Raw genomic sequence first — 19,278 nt, 5'->3', positions numbered from 1 at the left:
AAGATAAACCAAGCACTTGATAGCTGGTCAAGGTTGTTTATACTAGAAATCCAATTAACATATTCCTAAAATTCTCAATAATTTCTGGTCATACTATAGATACATAACACTTTCCTGGGAAAGCACTGCTTACATACATATCCAGTGTAGTATATATACACGATGTCTCCTTACTTGTAAATAATATCGCCAAATTGGTATGGGTGAGTGAATGTAGTTTTACGCCGTTTTTAACAATATTACAGTCAAATCACGGCAGGGGACACCACAAATGGGCTTCACACATCGTGCCCATGTGGGGAATCGAGCCCGGGTTTTGGGCGTGACGAGCGAACGCTTTAACCACTAGGCTACCCCGCCGCACCCATATTGGTATGAAGTGTAAAAACAAACAGTCAGCTATGATCGCAGACATGTCAGATTGTTTGCTCCCGTATCTTAACGGAACTGTATTTGATTAAGTAGTCACGGGATACATTTCTTTCATCATATCAGTCGAACCAACCTTCTGGGTTGAATAAGTGTATTTGTATAATCTATTAAAATGCCAGCGTGTGTTCTAATCTCTGACGTCAGCTTTATCGAACAGGGAAGCTCGAACCTGCCAGAATACGCCTGTATGCCCACGTTTTTGGACAAGTTGTGTCTTGGTTGACAAGGTGCATCATATTAATGAAGTGCATTACAATGTCAAGTGCTTTATGTTGCCCATTCCCCAGCACCTAGAATATGGAAGCAGGTTAGGCTGGATGGTTGGTCTGTTGTTTAACTCAGCAATATTCCAGGTATATGGCGGCGATCTGTAAATAATCGAGTCTGAACTAGACAATCCAGTGATCAACATCATGAGCATCGATCTACGCAATTGAGATACGATGACATGTGTTACCCAATCCCGTTAGTCGCCTCTTACGACACGCATGGGTTGCTGAAGATCAATTCTAACCCGGGTCTTCACAGGTCGGAAGCATGTTAGGAATACACAATGCCTTACAGAATCTGAGCAATGTAGCGTGTATTCGGATTACTCTTCACAAGTTTTTGTAATAATCCCATAAGAGATTCGAACCCATACACTCGCACTGAGGCCCCAAATCGAAAGCGAGGTCAGCGATGATCATCCTCAGCCGACGAGGCTTCCTCAAAATATTTGTCCGACAACAGGTAGTCTATATCACGTATTTGTGTAAAATTGAATGTGTACAATGAGAAGGGGATTCCAATTATAACAAATGTTAAACTAAAAGTTGTTTTAAGCCACTTGTTACCAACGGTGGCACCGCGAAACCCTGGACAGAACTGAGATCTAAGGCTTCCCATGATCGCATATGATAGAAGGGGCGGTGGGATTGCCTAGTGGCTAAAGCGTTCGCTCGTCATGCCGAAGATCCAGGTTCGATTCCCCACATGGGTACAATGTGTGAAACACATTTCCGGTGTCCGCCGCCGTGATATTGCTGGAATATTGCTAAAAGTGGCGTAAAACCATACTCACTCACCTTATGATAGTAGGCTCGAATCCCAGATTCGTTCTTCCTGGATCCGCAGCATAACCGAGCCAGTTGGTTTCACAAGGCGGTAAGCCCTTCAAAGAGCTGCTTTACTTCGGGTTTCCTACCCACATACAACAGAGACACCGTGATATCCCTTACTCATACAACAGTGAAAAGACTGACATAAAGAAGCTATATAGATCTGTTTGATTGGCATTTTAGAAGTTGATGAGCAAAATGAAAGGTAGGACACCGTCCACACAGTATCCTACTGTCTTAGTTGTATACTGTATTTTGGAATGTCAGGTAAGTGAGTTTAGTTTTACGCCGCTTTTAGCAATATTCCAGCAATATCACGGCGGGGGGACATCAGAAAAGGGCTTCACACATTGTACCCAAGTGGGAAATCGAACCCGGGTCTCGGAGTGACTATTGAATGCCATGGAATGCCGGGTCCTCTTGTTTGCAACACAGATGCAGAGGCGGGCGGTATCCTCTGAAACAATATCTTGTGGGTTGTTTAGACTGTAGATCAAATCACATTCATCAGTTTATATCATATTTACATTAGAGCCCTGATTCCCATATTGCGACATATTGCAATAATTTAGGAGATATTGTAATGCATATTGTGATATATTGACTGGAAGGTATCTGCTGGATATTGCCCTGATTCTCATATTGCGATATATTGCAATAATTTTAAGAGATAATTAAATACTGGAAGGTTTCTGCCCCAAGTGCGTACTTCATACATTTATAACAGCTCTCTGTTTGCGACATCATCTTCTTAGTTGCTGAAACACAGTACTTTCAGGCTCCCCGTCCCCGTTGTACAGATAAATAAAATGCTATAGAACTTTAATGTGGAATGTTTAATTGGAGCGTTGCAACAAAGTTTTGCGAACTTAATGATAAACAAAAACATGATTTAGGTGAACTACTTGAGCTTAAAATCTCATGTGACCTCAAATAACTAAGAATCTTGACAAGAATGTCATTATATCGCCCAACAGAATTCATGTGACTTAGGGCTTTATGATAAATTGATAACATATGTCCCATTATGAAACAAACAGAAATAACAAAATAATGTGAATTGTGTAATGGTCACTCAGAGCCAGAGGCTCTACGGATAAGTCCGAATAAAACGTTTATCCAATTGATGCCACTTAATTCCTCCAAAATGTCACATATGAAACCATTTAAACCCATTTTGTTGATATGGAAATAAAGAAATTGACAATTCAAAGGGAGATAACTCTGTATGACCCAATATATTGCAGAATCTGAACCATATCACGATATTCGTATCGCGAGATACTGTACCGGTATATACCTGTTTACCGGTAATATTGCAACGCCCTAATTAACATCCACATTCATTTCAGTTTTGACTACAACTTATATCTCTAAGGTGGACATAAAACCGTGAACTTGCACCCAAAGGCGCCCTATTCTTACAACTCCGTCTAATTGTAATCTAGCGCTGGTGAACTTGTGAAGTTGCCATTTCGCAATGATGTAGCCATTTTAACTTCAACCCGCACTCTGTGGACGACACTACACAGTATAGAAAATCATTCACTTTATTGCCTGTAAATCAGAAGCAAAACACTTTTCAAAATATATAAGTGTTGTTGTTGAAAAATAATTCTAAAAATAAGTGTATAATTTCTCTGGTACGTCAGTATGTTCCCTATTGAGTCCACAGATAATCAGCTTAGTCTGCTCGACCCTATCATTACGCTACCGGCATTCTGGAAACCAGCCTATGTTTACAGCAATTCTAATCCTTAACCTATGTAATCTCCATTCATATACACGAAAACAAATAATTACGGATCATGATATCTTAGAATAATCTTAAACCTTCGCTGAAACTGACTGTAAGACCGTGCATAGAAAAAAGAAAACCAGGGCGGATCCAAAGGGGGTGGGGTGGAAGAATCCCCCAACCCTCTCCCCCGAAAACATTTTCCTTGAGGGGCATTTCCCCCTAACCTTTGGACTTGATGGGACTTTACATGATCTATGCACGCACGCATATGCACATGCACATGCACATGCACACGCACACGCACACGCACACACGCACACGCACACGCACACACACACACACACACCTTCTCCAAAATCTTGGATCCGCCCCTGAATACCCCAAACAACTGTGTGATTAAGAGTAAGGGATAAAGTACCTTTACACTCAGTTACCCCAACTGTTCGGTATCACTATGGCGGGATTCTAACATGTCTCAACGCTTCCTTCTATCATTCCTTCAAGGGGATTGAAGGGTCAGTTCGGACGTTGGTCACACGTACACCTCGCCCTTCAGAATGTCACATACGAAAACGGTACCAGATCACGTACACCGGTTCGACCAATCAAATTATAGACGTTGAAAGACCTCGAAAAATGATCACACCAAGGCGGTCCGAGATTTTTAAATATGGGCACCACATTGCCCCACGTCACGAGGCGACCAAAAATCATGAAAGATATTTGAAAAAGTAGTGAGTGAGTACCACGGCAACCCAACAATCCAGATACAAAGGCGTGGCCCAAACCTTCCGGCTTGCTCCCTATAAATACAAAGACAAAAGACTCTCGCACATATCAGCTGGGAAGCTCGCACATATCACACTCCGTTTACAAGCGGCCGACTAAACTACTAACGATGACCGATGTTCAAAACGTGGCCGATTTTGTCAATACCAACGGCTACATAAGCGGCTTGTCCGTTCTCAACGAAGAAGAGACGTTGGAGTTGAGGAAGAATTTCAACGATTTTGAAAAAAATATTGGTAAGTTTTTGTCATTTTTATCGGGTGGTATTCGGCTTTGTACGTTCCTGCGAGGCTGCGGTTTAAGCAATATTCCACGAACACTGTACACGACGAAATGGCTTGATTTTAATCTGTGGAGGTTTTGTTTATTTGTTTGTCTGTTTGTTTGTTGTTTAACGCCGTGCTCAGCAATATTGCAGCTATATGGCCGCGATCTGTAAATAATCGAGTCTGGACCAGACAATCCAGTGATCAACAGTATGAGCATCGTTTGACGCAGTTGCGATACGATGACATGTGTCAACCAGTCAGCGAGCCGGACCACCCGATCCCGCTGGAAGCTGAAGACCAATTCTAACCCGGATCTTCACAGGTATATGTTGGGACTATGAGCCCGTGGATACACGGTACCCACCTGGCTATACAGAAATCCTATAAAGTGCCGAATGGCATTACCCGTATGATGGGTAGAGTGACGGGTATCCTAAGAGAGCCCATAAACCGGTCATCACAAAATATATACAAAATACAAATAAAATAGACATAGAAAAGTATCCAATAGTTCTAGATGAACATAGTTCGGGAAAACCGAATCATTGAGATTACATGTCACTATGTACTGAATAATCCCCACCTACCAACAGTAAAGAAAACAAACAAATTAATTTGAATTCATTACATGCACGTTATATGTTGTTTGTGCTGTGTTGTGCTGTGCTGTGCTGTTTAATTTGTCAACGTTCGAAACGTGTTCCCATTGCCCCGTCTGGTAGATATGGTACATGTAATATCTATATTTACATAGGGAAAGGATATTGTTCTCGGAAAAGGACATTACTAAATTTAAATGCTGAAAGTAAATTTTCATTGTCAGTCGTGTAAAGGTCAAAGTTGTTATGTCGGAAGAAGTAATTGTAAACAGTTGGAGTGTGCTGGGCTATTGAAACACTTCCTCAAAGACCGAAAAGCAATTTAGAAAATTTATGTTATTTAGAAGCATGTTGTTAGCTCTGTTTTATATTCAGTGGGTCAACTTGGGTTCATTCGACACACACGAGGACGAATCCACACAAGTGTGTAACCTGTGACGATCTGATGTGGCTGCAATTGAATGTATATTAGGATTGTAAACGCACTCACTCACTCACTCACTCACTCACTCACTCACTCACTCGCCTTAAGTGTAAGGACTTGAACGCTCTTGTGGTCAATGTAACACACATCCGATGCTCCATGTAGACAAGGCGGCGCGGTAACCTGATGGTACAAGTGTAGAGCCAAAGTCCCAGGGTCCATTCCCTCATTATATACAATGTGTGAAGCCCGATTCGGGAGTTTCCAGAACTGATGTAGCTGGAATGTTGCTACAAGCGACATAGAACCATGTCAAACTGTTTAGTATTGAATATGCGCTGTGCTATGGAACCCTCTCCCCCTTCACCTCAGATGGACTCCTGCCTAGACTACCATTAATCTGACCTAAAAACTCATCTGTTTTATAATTACCGGCAATTGTCCGTCTCTTTATTTGTATGCGCTTAGAGTATGCTGCGGCGTGGAGTTCAACATCATACGCCTGTTCCTTCAACTTCATGCTATGGTTTTGTATTGTGTCTGATATGAGGGTCGGGGCATTGGTGGATGTCTAAGGCGCATCGTGGGTCAGAATTTGGACCCTTACTCACCCTATTGATTGTTCCTGTCCAGGCAAGGAGAATGCCCAGTACAACCTCCACAACGTACACGTGGAACACCCCTGGGTGCTGAAGGTGGCTACAAAACCCTCCGTCCTCAAGCCACTGAAGGAGATCCTTGGTCCCAACCTCATACTCCTCGACTCCAGGTTTATCTGCAAATACCCCAACGAGGAGGTGCCCCAGAGCGACGGCTCTGAAGCATTCGTTGCTTGGCATCAGGATGTCAGGTGAGCTATATCCGACATAAATATTTTATCGGTAACTCCTACCAGTATTGTCCCCATTACTAAGTAATGGCATCAGGATGTCAGGTGAGCTATATCCGACATAAATATTTTATCGGTAACTCCTACCAGTATTGTCCCATTACTGAGTAATGGCATCAGGATGTCAGGCGAGCTATATCCGACATAAATATTTTATCGGTAACTCCTACCAGTATTGTCCCATTACTGAGTAATGGCATCAGGATGTCAGGTGAGCTATATCCGACATAAATATTTTATCGGTAACTCCTACCAGTATTGTCCCATTACTAAGTAATGGCATCAGGATGTCAGGTGAGCTATATCCGACATAAATATTTTATCGGTAACTCCTACCAGTATTGTCCCATTACTGAGTAATGGCATCAGGATGTCAGGGTGAGCTATATCCGACATAAATATTTTATCGGTAACTCCTACCAGTATTGTCCCATTACTAAGTAATGGCATCAGGATGTCAGGGTGAGCTATATCCGACATAAATATTTTATCGGTAACTCCTACCAGTATTGTCCCATTACTAAGTAATGGCATCAGGATGTCAGGTGAGCTATATCCGACATAAATATTTTATCGGTAACTCCTACCAGTATTGTCCCATTACTAAGTAATGGCATCAGGATGTCAGGTGAGCTATATCCGACATAAATATTTTATCGGTAACTCCTACCAGTATTGTCCCATTACTAAGTAATGGCATCAGGGATGTCAGGTGAGCTATATCCGACATAAATATTTTATCGGTAACTCCTACCAGTATTGTCCCATTACTAAGTAATGGCATCAGGATGTCAGGTGAGCTATATCCGACATAAATATTTTATCGGTAACTCCTACCAGTATTGTCCCATTACTAAGTAATGGCATCAGGATGTCAGGTGAGCTATATCCGACATAAATATTTTATCGGTAACTCCTACCAGTATTGTCCCATTACTAAGTAATGGCATCAGGATGTCAGGTGAGCTATATCCGACATAAATATTTTATCGGTAACTCCTACCAGTATTGTCCCATTACTAAGTAATGGCATCAGGATGTCAGGTGAGCTATATCCGACATAAATATTTTATCGGTAACTCCTACCAGTATTGTCCCATTACTGAGTAATGGCATCAGGATGTCAGGTGAGCTATATCCGACATAAATATTTTATCGGTAACTCCTACCAGTATTGTCCCATTACTAAGTAATGGCATCAGGATGTCAGGTGAGCTATATCCGACATAAATATTTTATCGGTAACTCCTACCCATATAAATATTTTATCGCTAACTCCTACCAGTATTGTCCCATTACTAAGTAATGGCATCAGGATGTCAGGTGAGCTATATCCGACATAAATATTTTATCGGTAACTCCTACCAGTATTGTCCCCATTACTAAGTAATGGCATCAGGATGTCAGGTGAGCTATATCCGACATAAATATTTTATCGGTAACTCCTACCAGTATTGTCCCATTACTAAGTAATGGCATCAGGATGTCAGGTGAGCTATATCCGACATAAATATTTTATCGGTAACTCCTACCAGTATTGTCCCATTACTAAGTAATGGCATCAGGATGTCAGGTGAGCTATATCCGACATAAATATTTTATCGGTAACTCCTACCAGTATTGTCCCATTACTAAGTAATGGCATCAGGATGTCAGGTGAGCTATATCCGACATAAATATTTTATCGGTAACTCCTACCAGTATTGTCCCCATTACTAAGTAATGGCATCAGGATGTCAGGTGAGCTATATCCGACATAAATATTTTATCGGTAACTCCTACCAGTATTGTCCCGAATTACTACGAAGTAATGGCATCAGGATGTCAGGTGAGCTATATCCGACATAAATATTTTATCGGTAACTCCTACCAGTATTGTCCCATTACTAAGTAATGGCATCAGGATGTCAGGAGAGCTAAAAATATTTTATCCATAACTCCTACCAGTATTGTCCCTATTACTGAGTAATGGCATCGGGATGTCAGATGAGCTATATCCGACATAAATATTTTATCGGTAACTCCTACCAGTATTGTCCCCATTACTGAGTAATGGCATCAGGATGTCAGGTGAGCTTTATCCGACATAAATATTTTATCGGTAACTCCTACCAGTATTGTCCCCATTACTGAGTAATGGCATCAGGATGTCAGGTGAGCTATATCCGACATAAATATTTTATCGGTAACTCCTACCAGTATTGTCCCCATTACTGAGTAATGGCATCAGGATGTCAGGTGAGCTATATCCGACATAAATATTTTATCGGTAACTCCTACCAGTATTGTCCCTATTACTGAGTAATGGCATCGGGATGTCAGGTGAGCTATATCCGACATAAATATTTTATCGGTAACTCCTACCAGTATTGTCCCCATTACTGAGTAATGGCATCGGGATGTCAGGAGAGCTAAAAATATTTTATCCATAACTCCTACCAGTATTGTCCCTATTACTGAGTAATGGCATCAGGATGTCAGGTGAGCTATATCCGACATAAATATTTTATCCATAACTCAATTACACACATGTTTTGGTGCATCATAGGCGGATCAAGAAGGGGATTGCAGGGGTGTGCAGGGGAGAATATATGAGAATATATATATGAATTCGAAAATGAACTATGTTACAATACGTTCTGCACATCCAATCCGTAGGTTTGTCTCACTCAACTAACTTCTGTCATAAACTCGAAATGATGTCATTATTAAAACCAAGTCTTCCTTTGCGTATGCGCAAACGCAGTCGGATGGAGAAAAAAGTCATCTGGTGGTTGACTGGACTCGGATCTCCGTCTATTATAGTCTGTATCTTAAAAGAAAAACGGCATTGTGTCATTGATTCTTTTACAGAAGAAAGTCACTTTCCTGACTGAATCTATGATTTTTCCAACAGTACGTCGTTGATCACACTGTAATATATCGCACAAGCTCGATGCCGTATAATGCTGACAAGTTGTTGACCCATGGATGACTATTGACCACTTGCAGGTACTGGGGCGTCGAAGGAGACGTTATCAGCGTGTGGCTGGCTGTTGATGACGCTGACGAGGAGAACGGCTGCATGATCGTCATTCCAGGTAGAGGCTGGTTAAACGTATTCTGTATGAAAATTGGAATATTAAAACTCCCAAGTAGATCTTTCAGTGTTACGTTACCATAACATAGTTTAAAAGGCTATCACACAAGTAATGATTATGACAGAAATTACTTCAATCCCGACCTCTAACCATACTTAACAGCCCATTGTTTGTTTTATGTTTGTTTTTGTTTTGTTAGTTTTTTTTGGTTTCTTTGCTTGTTTGTTTGGGTTTTGTTGTTGTTGTTGTTGTTGTTGTTTGTGTGTGTGTGTGTTTGGTTTTTGGGTTATTTTTTTGGGGGTGGGGTGGGGTGGGGGTGGGGTGCCAGTAATCATGACGTTTCTGCTTTTGTGCGACATCGTTCTTACCTTGAACACGCAATCTAATCTTATGAAACTGTTTACATCCGGTAAACATGTTTGGATATCCCTATTGTTACATCTTTCCACATGAAGGAAATGAGTGTTGGGTCAAACCAAGACCTCAGCATAAAAAGAAATGTTATCATTTGGAATCTGTACCTGAAGATATGTAAATACCCAATCAAAAGCAAGGTCCGCTGACTATATAACGTTTGTCCATTACACACACACAACTACTATAACTGTTTTTCATTCCCAGCAACACACAAGAGCGGAATCCTGCAGCATGACCAATCAGATGCCAAGGGTAACCTGCTCACCTCCAACCAGGAGATCCCTCCGCACTTGTACGACGAAACAAAGGCCGTTCCCTGTCCACTCAAAGCTGGCCAGATGTCCCTCCACCACGGCCACATCGTACACGGCAGCAGACCCAACAGATCAAACCGACGTCGCTGCGGCTTCGTCATCCGTTACATAGCAACCACAGCTTATCCAATCGTTGACGAAGCTCGTCCCCGGAAGTTCGCCACAACCGTGTTGCTTTCTGGGACTGACGAGCACAAGAATTTCGAGGACCATGCCCCTGCCTGGTTCGATTGGAGAGAATAAGATGTCAGCTACATTTCCTTGTGTTGGTGATAATGTGCTAAGATTTATGTATTTTGGTTGTGGTGTAATATTTCATCATAGCACCATAGCGCCTCAACCGTTCGTCAAAATTTTAGATTACAGTAATGTATTGGTGTGATCTATAGTTGGTTCATTGTCAAAAACATTACTGCGACTGTAAATGTCAAAATATTTTCATTCATGTAAGCAAATCATATACCAACCATTAATTTTCTGAACTGTTTGTCAGTGAAACACACAATGCCAAACAGACACATATTTATGCTCATTTTTTGACAAGCATATTCGTATCGTTCAAAGCTAAACCTTACATGTAATACCTAAAAAATATTATACATCCCTATCGAAAGTCGGATACTACTATAGTGGGGTTCAACCGTCCTCTCTCACCCAGTCGCTATGATGTCCTCGAGTTAAAATCAGATTTAACCAGTCACCACTGGAAGTAACCAACCAAATAAAAATAAAAAACTCTTTTCAGTCCAAAAGTCTTCTTGACATTTTCAGGAATGTTATCTAGCAGTCGACGTGGATTGGCTGCGATCCACAAACAAACACGATGATTCATATGTCAGCTCGACACAGAAATGGTTTACTGTAATTCAATGCTCATCTTCTGACTCGAATAGCAGCCATTGGACGGCTTCATCTAAAAAAATCATGAACTATTTTTATCGGAATGCTTAGGAAAAGAGGTGTCACATGAGTGTTTAATGTTTATTATTCATCAGTGTGTATGGAGAGTGAATGTGTCGTATATATGTGAATGCCCCAGTGAATGTGAACCATAAAGAGTGAATAGTCATAATGCGAATAACTATGTAAAAGGTGTATAACCGGACTGGGTTTTGTGTGTGCATGTCTGTGATGTATAGGAAACCGTACCAGGAAAAACCCGACTGTTTACATATGACGAGCCAATAGGACCTTTCCGTCGCCACAAACAATGTTATAATCACAACTATCAAGTATTTGAAATTATTGCACGAGTTGACAAATCCATATTTCTCTTCTTCTTTCTTTTTTAAATTTTTATTCCTGTAGACATATTATATGATCAAGATGTATTATCATATACATCTATTATATATATGCCATACCAAAACCCCATTTCTGATATATATTTACTTAGTGTAATGAAGTTCGAAACAAAAATATTTGGTTCCATTTTAAGAAATGAATTAATTAGTGTGGTTCTTTATACAAACTTCTTTGTATCATTGCTTGACAGAAACAACAGAAGTCGTGTGGCAAATTGTCAAAGTATCACTGAAATGTTTTTATTAATACAACACAGTTTTAAAAAGGCTTATAATTAATGCTGAAATTTGGTTTTGTCTTGCGTTCTCGAAACCAAGTGTATTGGTAGGTCGTGTTATTTTCTGTTGATAAGTTATTTTGTTAGTTACCTACAGAAAATTCCGTTAATAGAAGCCCTCTTATGGGAAAATGTGTATATACATGCACTGATGAATGCTTACCATTCACTTCATAAAGGGTAAGAAGAGGTTTGGCTTTTTCACATGTTAAAAATTGTTTGTTTAAAAAAATGTGATGGTAAAACAGCGTAATATAGAGAATCTAATATATGAAAGTACGTTATTCAGTGGGCAAGTTTGACAGGGTAACTGAATTTCCAAAGACAGCCAACGATGTTAATTGTTTACATAACATCAGTATTGTATGCTTCTATACCCTTTCATGACGTCATGGATGGTGTTTGTTCTTTGTATTGTTTTGTTTTCTGAAATAAATAAAACATTCTGTTTATATTTCTTGATTCATGTGTTCATCACGGGCAATCGGAGGAGACATTGCTTAAAGAGTTTCGATTCGCCTCCCAAAATATTGGACGTTTCAGATATCCATTGACATGCCATTGTAGCAATTGTGGAAATGAAAGCCAATTTTCAAGTTAAATGTGTGTAATAGGAGGATTGGCCATTCAGGCAGGTGACTTACATCCTCGTGGACACCAACTGCACTTCCCCACTTGGTAACCCGCTAACGCATATAAATTGTAATATCTGCTCGGACTGGCAAAGTAAACACAAGTGAATCAGGCCAAATTTAAGGAAATCTTCAGGTATATCGACAATGTGATATCGTTCCATAATGGTCAAACAGACAATTTCCACTCAACCTTTGTCGCATCAGTGACCACAATGATGGCCGATGCCTTTATCTACTTTGACCATTGGATGGGTAGGAAAACTGACGTTGAAGCTAACACATTGTATCATTAGAATTTTAATGTGATTCCGAAGCGCATGCTGATCAAAATCGTACAATGATCTGTGTTTGAGCAGAGCATCACGACCATGACCATGACGCAGAAGTCCTTGGTTCAACTTTTGTGAGTGATGAGATATTTTCCTTCCGTAAACCACCTGCTCATGGGACGAGCATTAGATTATGGTTATAAGTGTCTCTGTGCCAAGCTCGTGCTAGGAATTGGGTTCATAGGGCGTCGCATACTTCAGTGACCTGTTTGTTCGGGGTTCGAAATTTAGGTCAAAGTCTTGCCATTGTTTCTGAACTCGAGCTACGACTTGTGCCCCTCAAGTCAAAACAATGATTACACAACAGTCTCGTTTCCTGTTGACTGGGTTCCGTCCTATTGCGCAACTTAGTACAATAACCAGTCCAGATTTTTTAGACCAATTCATTTAACTGGATACATAAATATTAATCAGTAATATTTCATACATCTAAGCACTTGTATAGTGCAACACTACGCTCCTTATACTCCCTGCAAACTCGTCGTGCAGCGTGCTCTGTCGTACAGCGAGCACTGACAAACATAAACCTGGAAATCGTGGAAATCTCAAGACGAGGCTCTGCCGCTAGAAAAGTTTGGCGGTCTGGTACGGACTTGATATTATATCAACCGCATTGTGCGTTACAGAACTACCCTGAATAAGCGCAAAAAACACATAACAGGTGTAACCAGTGAGTCAAATGCATTGTGAATCATTTTACGACCTCATCAAACTGGGGCAGTCTGTGACGTCTTAGTTAAGTTCATGCTGCACACACCCGCCATATAGAAATACGATGTTATTAAAGTTTAAAATTAAAATTCATTTGTAAATGTAAAATTCATTTTCTTATGAAACAGGGAATTCGAATTCAGTGTAACCATAGTTGTTTGTAATGTCTATTTTCACTTTCACACGAGAAAATTCGGATCGGCTGAAAAGTAGTTCATTGTCTGAATAGGTTCATGAGACTCATGTTTCGGTTTGATACGTCGCATATCAATACTGTGGACGATAGTGGAATACACGAAATACATGGCTGTCAGACTGACATAATAACGAACCGTTCATCATTTATGGCAGGGCGGTTATGATGATTTTATGGAGAAGCACGTACAATGTGAATCACACACACACACACACACACACACCCCTCCCTAAAAATTATGTACAACGTAAGAGTGACCCCTCCTGCAATATCATGTACAAAATCATAGAATCACACACACACACACACACACACACACTCTCTCTCTCTCTCTCTCTCACACACACACACACACACACACACACCAATTAGTTTTAAGCATAATTCTTAAATATTTTTATGTACAAAATTGCCGAGCCCCTAGTACATGTATACAAATTTGATGACCATCCCGCCTATCTCCCCAGAACAATGGGTGACCCCTCTTAGGATCATCATCAAAACATCCACCACTACCCCTAGCCATAAATTACGAACGGTCCTGAAAAAGCACTTACAGCCGCGACCAGGGCCACGTTCCTCAAAGCGATCGTAGCGCTACGACAGTCGTAAGTCCCATGTTAAAGTGTGGGAGTTACGATCATCTTAGGGTCACGATCGCTTTGAGGAACGAGACCCTCAGAACAATGAATCTGCTGTCCTGTCTGAGTGAGTGCAGGCGGCACCTTGTAACTATTTCACTCTCTGCGCCAAGATCTCCTGACTGACACCGCTTACTTCCGCATTGGTCAGTGTCACGCCCACCTTGGTGGGAAACCGAGCTTATGATTATGAGTCACAGTGCTATTTATTCCTCCGTTTGTCTTTGTTGATGTTATGTTTTCATGACTCATAATTTTATAGAATTTTCTCAATGAAGAAGAGAGATTAGTTACGTTTGCCAGTATCGAATAACGTTTCTGAATCATATTTAGACCTGTGTTGTTTTTCTTATCTGCTTTATATATTGCATTTAACAGCCGTCAATATGGGTTGCAGAATGACTAACAAACAAGTCTTTATCAAAGTAAAAATGTAAAATGTGCAATTAGCCCAGTAAATATTAGGGGCGGTTCCATGGGTTTTTCAAATAAGCTTCAGTTTAGGAATGAGTGTGTCCGACCCCAAAAAACATCACAAGCGGTATGAAGATCATCATGAATTATACTGTACGACCACATCTATGTGTTAACATGTATATTGCATGGTAGGCCAAATGTAAGAAAGTGCCCTCCTCAGATTCACTCAGCCCACGAGGATAAAACCGATTAGTGAACAAGAAGAGGGCCAGTAAATATCACTTATTAAATTACAAAATTTCACTGTTCAAATTAGTATTTCTTTGAAAGAGGGATAGTTTTCTCTGTCAACCGATTAGTTTAGCCAACTATACTAGTCAATCTAATAGTAGTCATTCTGTCTCTCTGGATCACTGTATTTTGTCTGTCTGTCTTTCTGGTTGTATATCTGTCTGGCTGTTTGATCTGCTATATGTCTGTCTGGCTGGCTGATCGGCTATACGTCTGCCTCTACGATGTCCGATGTCAGTCTGTCTTCCTTACGTTTGTTTGTACGTGTTTCTGTTTGCCTGAACTACCAGTGGTGAAAATACTTACTCACGAAATTGCACGGGTTCTGTGTAAAGGGAGACTACTCCGATTTCTGGTGACTAAATAAACAAAATAAACCAATACACGTATGCTAACATTTAAATGTTACGTTTTGTACTTATTTTATTTTTCTAAAATTACACATTTAAATAATATATATCAGGAAATGGATATCTCTCACTGAGAAAATATCATTAAAAATGAAATACTATTGCGCAGTTAACCTTTGTTTACATTCGTTGCACGGCTCCACGTGCTTGAGCTCTCATCGAAGCCTTGTGTAATGTGGAGCAATTTGATCATTTTGATGTGCACAGCATTTAAAGACTCCCACTACGCAGGTCTGTTGTAATTTCAGAAAAACGTACTTGTTCAGAAATAAAGAGAAAATCCCATCACGTGATTTGCAAACTGACTCGTTACGAAATGTTACGAAATTTCGTACTACAACTGTTGAGAGCGGCTATATGCCAACTTCGTTCCCATCCGGACTTCCGGGCACTTCCTAATCTGGACGATTTTACACGGAACGGTAATAGGATTTCACAGTGTGATTTTCTGGTAAATATTTATTCTAACATTAAATCAATAATTTCTTCGTATTTAATAACCGAATATACGATTAACTGCTGATTCATGGCACGTATCATTGCAAACAATCTACAGCCTGTTCATGTTCCAAACTCGTGGGAAGGTTGCATAGATGGGATGCTCCTTTAAATGTATTACGGTGTATGTTAATTAAGACTTTTGTCTCGTTCCGCAATCTGTGAATACTGTTGTGAAAACAAAACAAAGACTACATGACCCTGTTCAACATTCTTAAATATTGACCTCAATTCATGTTAATGGAATGGTTTGTTTGTTTAACGACGACATGCCTCAATCAAGGTTGAGCATTCGGTTCCGTTAGTCGCCTCATACGACAAGCACCTGTTGCGTTAGACCAATTCCAACCCGGATCCTAATCCACTGATATTATAAAAAAAACATGGTTTGGTACTCCACTAAATCACATCATCATTGCTGCGAAGAGACATATCCACATTTGCAGTATTAAAAACATGCCTCCAAATCGAACTTTATACATAAAACTCTAAAAGAAATATTCTTTGTGGAAAATCATATATCAACAAACAAAAAATACAATAAATAATTTCAATCACAAATAGAGCCTTCTCTCCCCAGTACTTAGATGACTCTAAAGTGTATCGATTTGTACCTGACATTATCTATACATTATCTAATTAATTATTTATGCATGTTTATGAATATATTATTATATTGATATCTTACATGTACATCATGTAGCTGTATTACTTTAAGCCGTATGTATCACGGCTTTGTATGTCTGTGATATTATAATCTTGGGAACCAATGAAAAAAAATACAAAATACAAAAAAAAATCTAATCCGGATCTTCACGGGTCACAAAGGAAGGAAATGTATTACAGAAACAACACATTACATGCACAGGTTTATAACACCAGGTTGCCTGCGTATAGATCTCTGTATAGTCTCCCCGATAGAACGTTCCTGGATTGAAGTTTCGATTTGATTAAGCATACCAATTACATGGAAAGAGCCAATGTATACAGAGTGAATTGTCGCTAAGCAAAAACATTTGAATTTGAAAAACACTCCCTCACAGAAACTTCCCTTGTGTCCCGATACCATCTCTTGTAAGTACACATTATAAATTTATATATATCTATATAATGTCTCATTACATTAAATCTGACGGCATGTTCTGGAGAAATGAAATTTAAAGTTCTAAAGAGCACTGGTTATAACCGGTTGAACAAAATAAGCATTGTAAATCTCATGACTATTACTTTAGTTATTCTTCGTGCCTCGTTTAACTTTACGTGTGTTAAAATCCACAAAGAACATGAGATAGATGGCTCAATAAGGGCACACAAATCCTAGTTCGTTCCCTGGAAAAGCCTTTAAGTAGAGATTTTTCCAGGTCCCTTCGTTTTGGGGCTGTTGTTTTTAACATGGTAATTTATCCTGACTATGAGCAGAATGTTCAAGAAGGTGGCATTTGGTGCGGAACTGTGTTGGTGTGTTTGTGATATTTGATACGGAACTGTGGTGGTATTTTTGTGGCGTTTGGTGCGGAACTGGTTTAGTGCCTTTGTGGCATTTGGTGCGGAACTGGCTTGGCGTGTTTGAGACATTTGGTGCGGAACTGTGGTGGTATTTTTGTGGCATTTGGTGCGGAACTGGTTTAGTGCCTTTGTGGCATTTGGTGCGGAACTGGTTTGGCGTGTTTGTGATATTTGGTGCGGAGCTGGGTCGGTTTGTTCAGCTCCTTGCCACTTTGTTAAATTATTCATTCATTCATGGCTGTTTATACATATACGTTTGTCGACTGTTGACTCTGTAATAATTATTTTAATGAATGACACGTTTCTATTGACGACGCCGAAGACCTGGGTTCGATTCCCCACATGGGCACAATGTGTGATATAACGCTAAAAGCGGCGTAAAACTAAACTCAGTCAGTCAGTCAGTCTATTGACGACAATGGTAAAACATTGGCCCGTGTGTATCCTACGTCTTCAGGCATGCTGTAGGGAAGGGAAGTAACTCTACCCACCTTGTCGCTCAACGTGTTGATTTTCATCCGTTACATGGTCGCATGAGTCCGACACGGTCCTGGATTCGATGTGCCGTGTGTGCCAGGAACCTGTGGTAGCGGGTTCGAACCCCAGAGTTTTCCCGACTATTGTCATTAGATTTATAACGAGTACTGACCTGCTGCTTATAACGAGTCAGTCGTTACTACACCGCTGGGAACACCTGCTTTCGCCTCCAAATATGGCAGACATGCTTTTGTTTCTGACAGACATGTACTTTAACACTGTGAGTATAATGTATAACTGAACGAAATGAGTTCTTCTCCACCCTCAATGACAAACTGAATGTTTAAAGTTATGTTCAAATTGAACTTTTGGATGAAAATGAGATGCTTGCACTATTTTGGGGTTGAGCACAAACATTGTAAGCCAAACTAGCCGGGAAAGTGTATCATTATTAATTATTCTATGTCCTTCATCTGACAAATACATCTGACCATCCACTCTGTTCATCTGCTGTGCAGCTATAGCTGTCGTTTGTTTACATAGGTGATATAGAATATATACTTAGAAAAAGTTTGTGTTACTTTGCCTCATATATTTATGTACATACTGACATCATGTATTTGCTCTGAGTAACATCAGGGATATTGTAAATCTTAGGTTAGTTCTGGAGGAAATTCATTCATTCATTCATTCATTCATTCATATACTGTCAGCAAACGTCATCACGGTAGAGGGGCGGTGGGGTAACCTAGTGGTTAAAGTGTTCGCTTGTCACGTTGAAGACCACCGGGTTCGATTCCTCACATGGGTACAATGTGTGAAGCCCATTTCGTGTGTCCCCCGCCATGAAATTACTGGAATATTGCTAAAGGCGGCGTAAAACTATACTCACTCACTCTCTCATTATGGTAGGCGGAGTCGTGATTAACAGTAACAATTTCTTTTTTTGAATATGTTTCTTAGTTTGTCTGCCCCATACCTGTGCTCAAATGCATCATAAAAGATATGCATCACTTTGAACTTCCTTGTCACACCAAACAGCTGACAATACGAAGCTGATAATACGAACTGACAGCAATTTATAAACTACCTTCGTCATATCCATCGCTGTCTGAGAGAGTATGGTATTACGACGCTTTCAGCAACATCATGTTTACACCAGAAATGGATTTCACATGTTGCCAATTGTTGGGAATCAAACCCGTGCCTTAGGCGTGATGAGCGACCTCTGTAACCTCCAAGCTCCCCGACTACCCTGATTTAGAACACTTACATACACTAACACATTGCCAATGCATTTTCAAAAGCAACAGCTAAGTATAAGCCCAGTCGATGCCTGTAGAAAACAGAATCTAATACATGGTAGTAGATCGATAGATATATAGGGATATGTTCCACGCTGTGCCTTTAGCACAACGATTGAATTTCATATACGTCATCTTCTATGCTATATGTAGTTTCATTACCAGTGTAATTAGCCTGCGTTTCATACAACCTCAAATGGTAAGGTTATAGATATTTTGATATACTT

General features: G+C 40.1%; 1 protein-coding gene across 1 annotated transcript; it reads left to right on the top strand.

Moving 5' to 3' along the window:
* The first annotated feature begins 4,126 nt into the window (after window positions 1-4,126).
* Window positions 4,127-12,088, top strand: LOC124264724 (phytanoyl-CoA dioxygenase domain-containing protein 1-like). Its single transcript, XM_046699533.1, has 4 exons — window positions 4,127-4,298; window positions 5,988-6,204; window positions 9,235-9,323; window positions 9,945-12,088. Exons 1-4 carry the CDS (start codon window positions 4,172-4,174, stop codon window positions 10,295-10,297), a joined length of 786 nt encoding a protein of 261 aa, XP_046555489.1. The 5' UTR covers window positions 4,127-4,171; the 3' UTR covers window positions 10,298-12,088.
* Window positions 12,089-19,278: the final 7,190 nt, after the last annotated feature.

The sequence above is a fragment of the Haliotis rubra genome, unplaced genomic scaffold (genome assembly GCF_003918875.1).
Source record: "Haliotis rubra isolate DU_JTF1 unplaced genomic scaffold, ASM391887v1 Scf10, whole genome shotgun sequence".
Classification (NCBI taxonomy): domain Eukaryota; kingdom Metazoa; phylum Mollusca; class Gastropoda; order Lepetellida; family Haliotidae; genus Haliotis; species Haliotis rubra.
This window is presented reverse-complemented; position numbering and strand designations above follow the sequence as displayed.

Coding starts and splice junctions, on each gene's coding strand:
- LOC124264724 (XM_046699533.1), top strand. CDS start 4,172: ATGACCGATGTTCAAAACGTGGCCGATTTTGTCAATACCAACGGCTAC. Junction 4,299..5,987: donor CGATTTTGAAAAAAATATTG/GTAAGTTTTTGT, acceptor GTTCCTGTCCAG/GCAAGGAGAATGCCCAGTAC. Junction 9,324..9,944: donor CTGCATGATCGTCATTCCAG/GTAGAGGCTGGT, acceptor TTTCATTCCCAG/CAACACACAAGAGCGGAATC.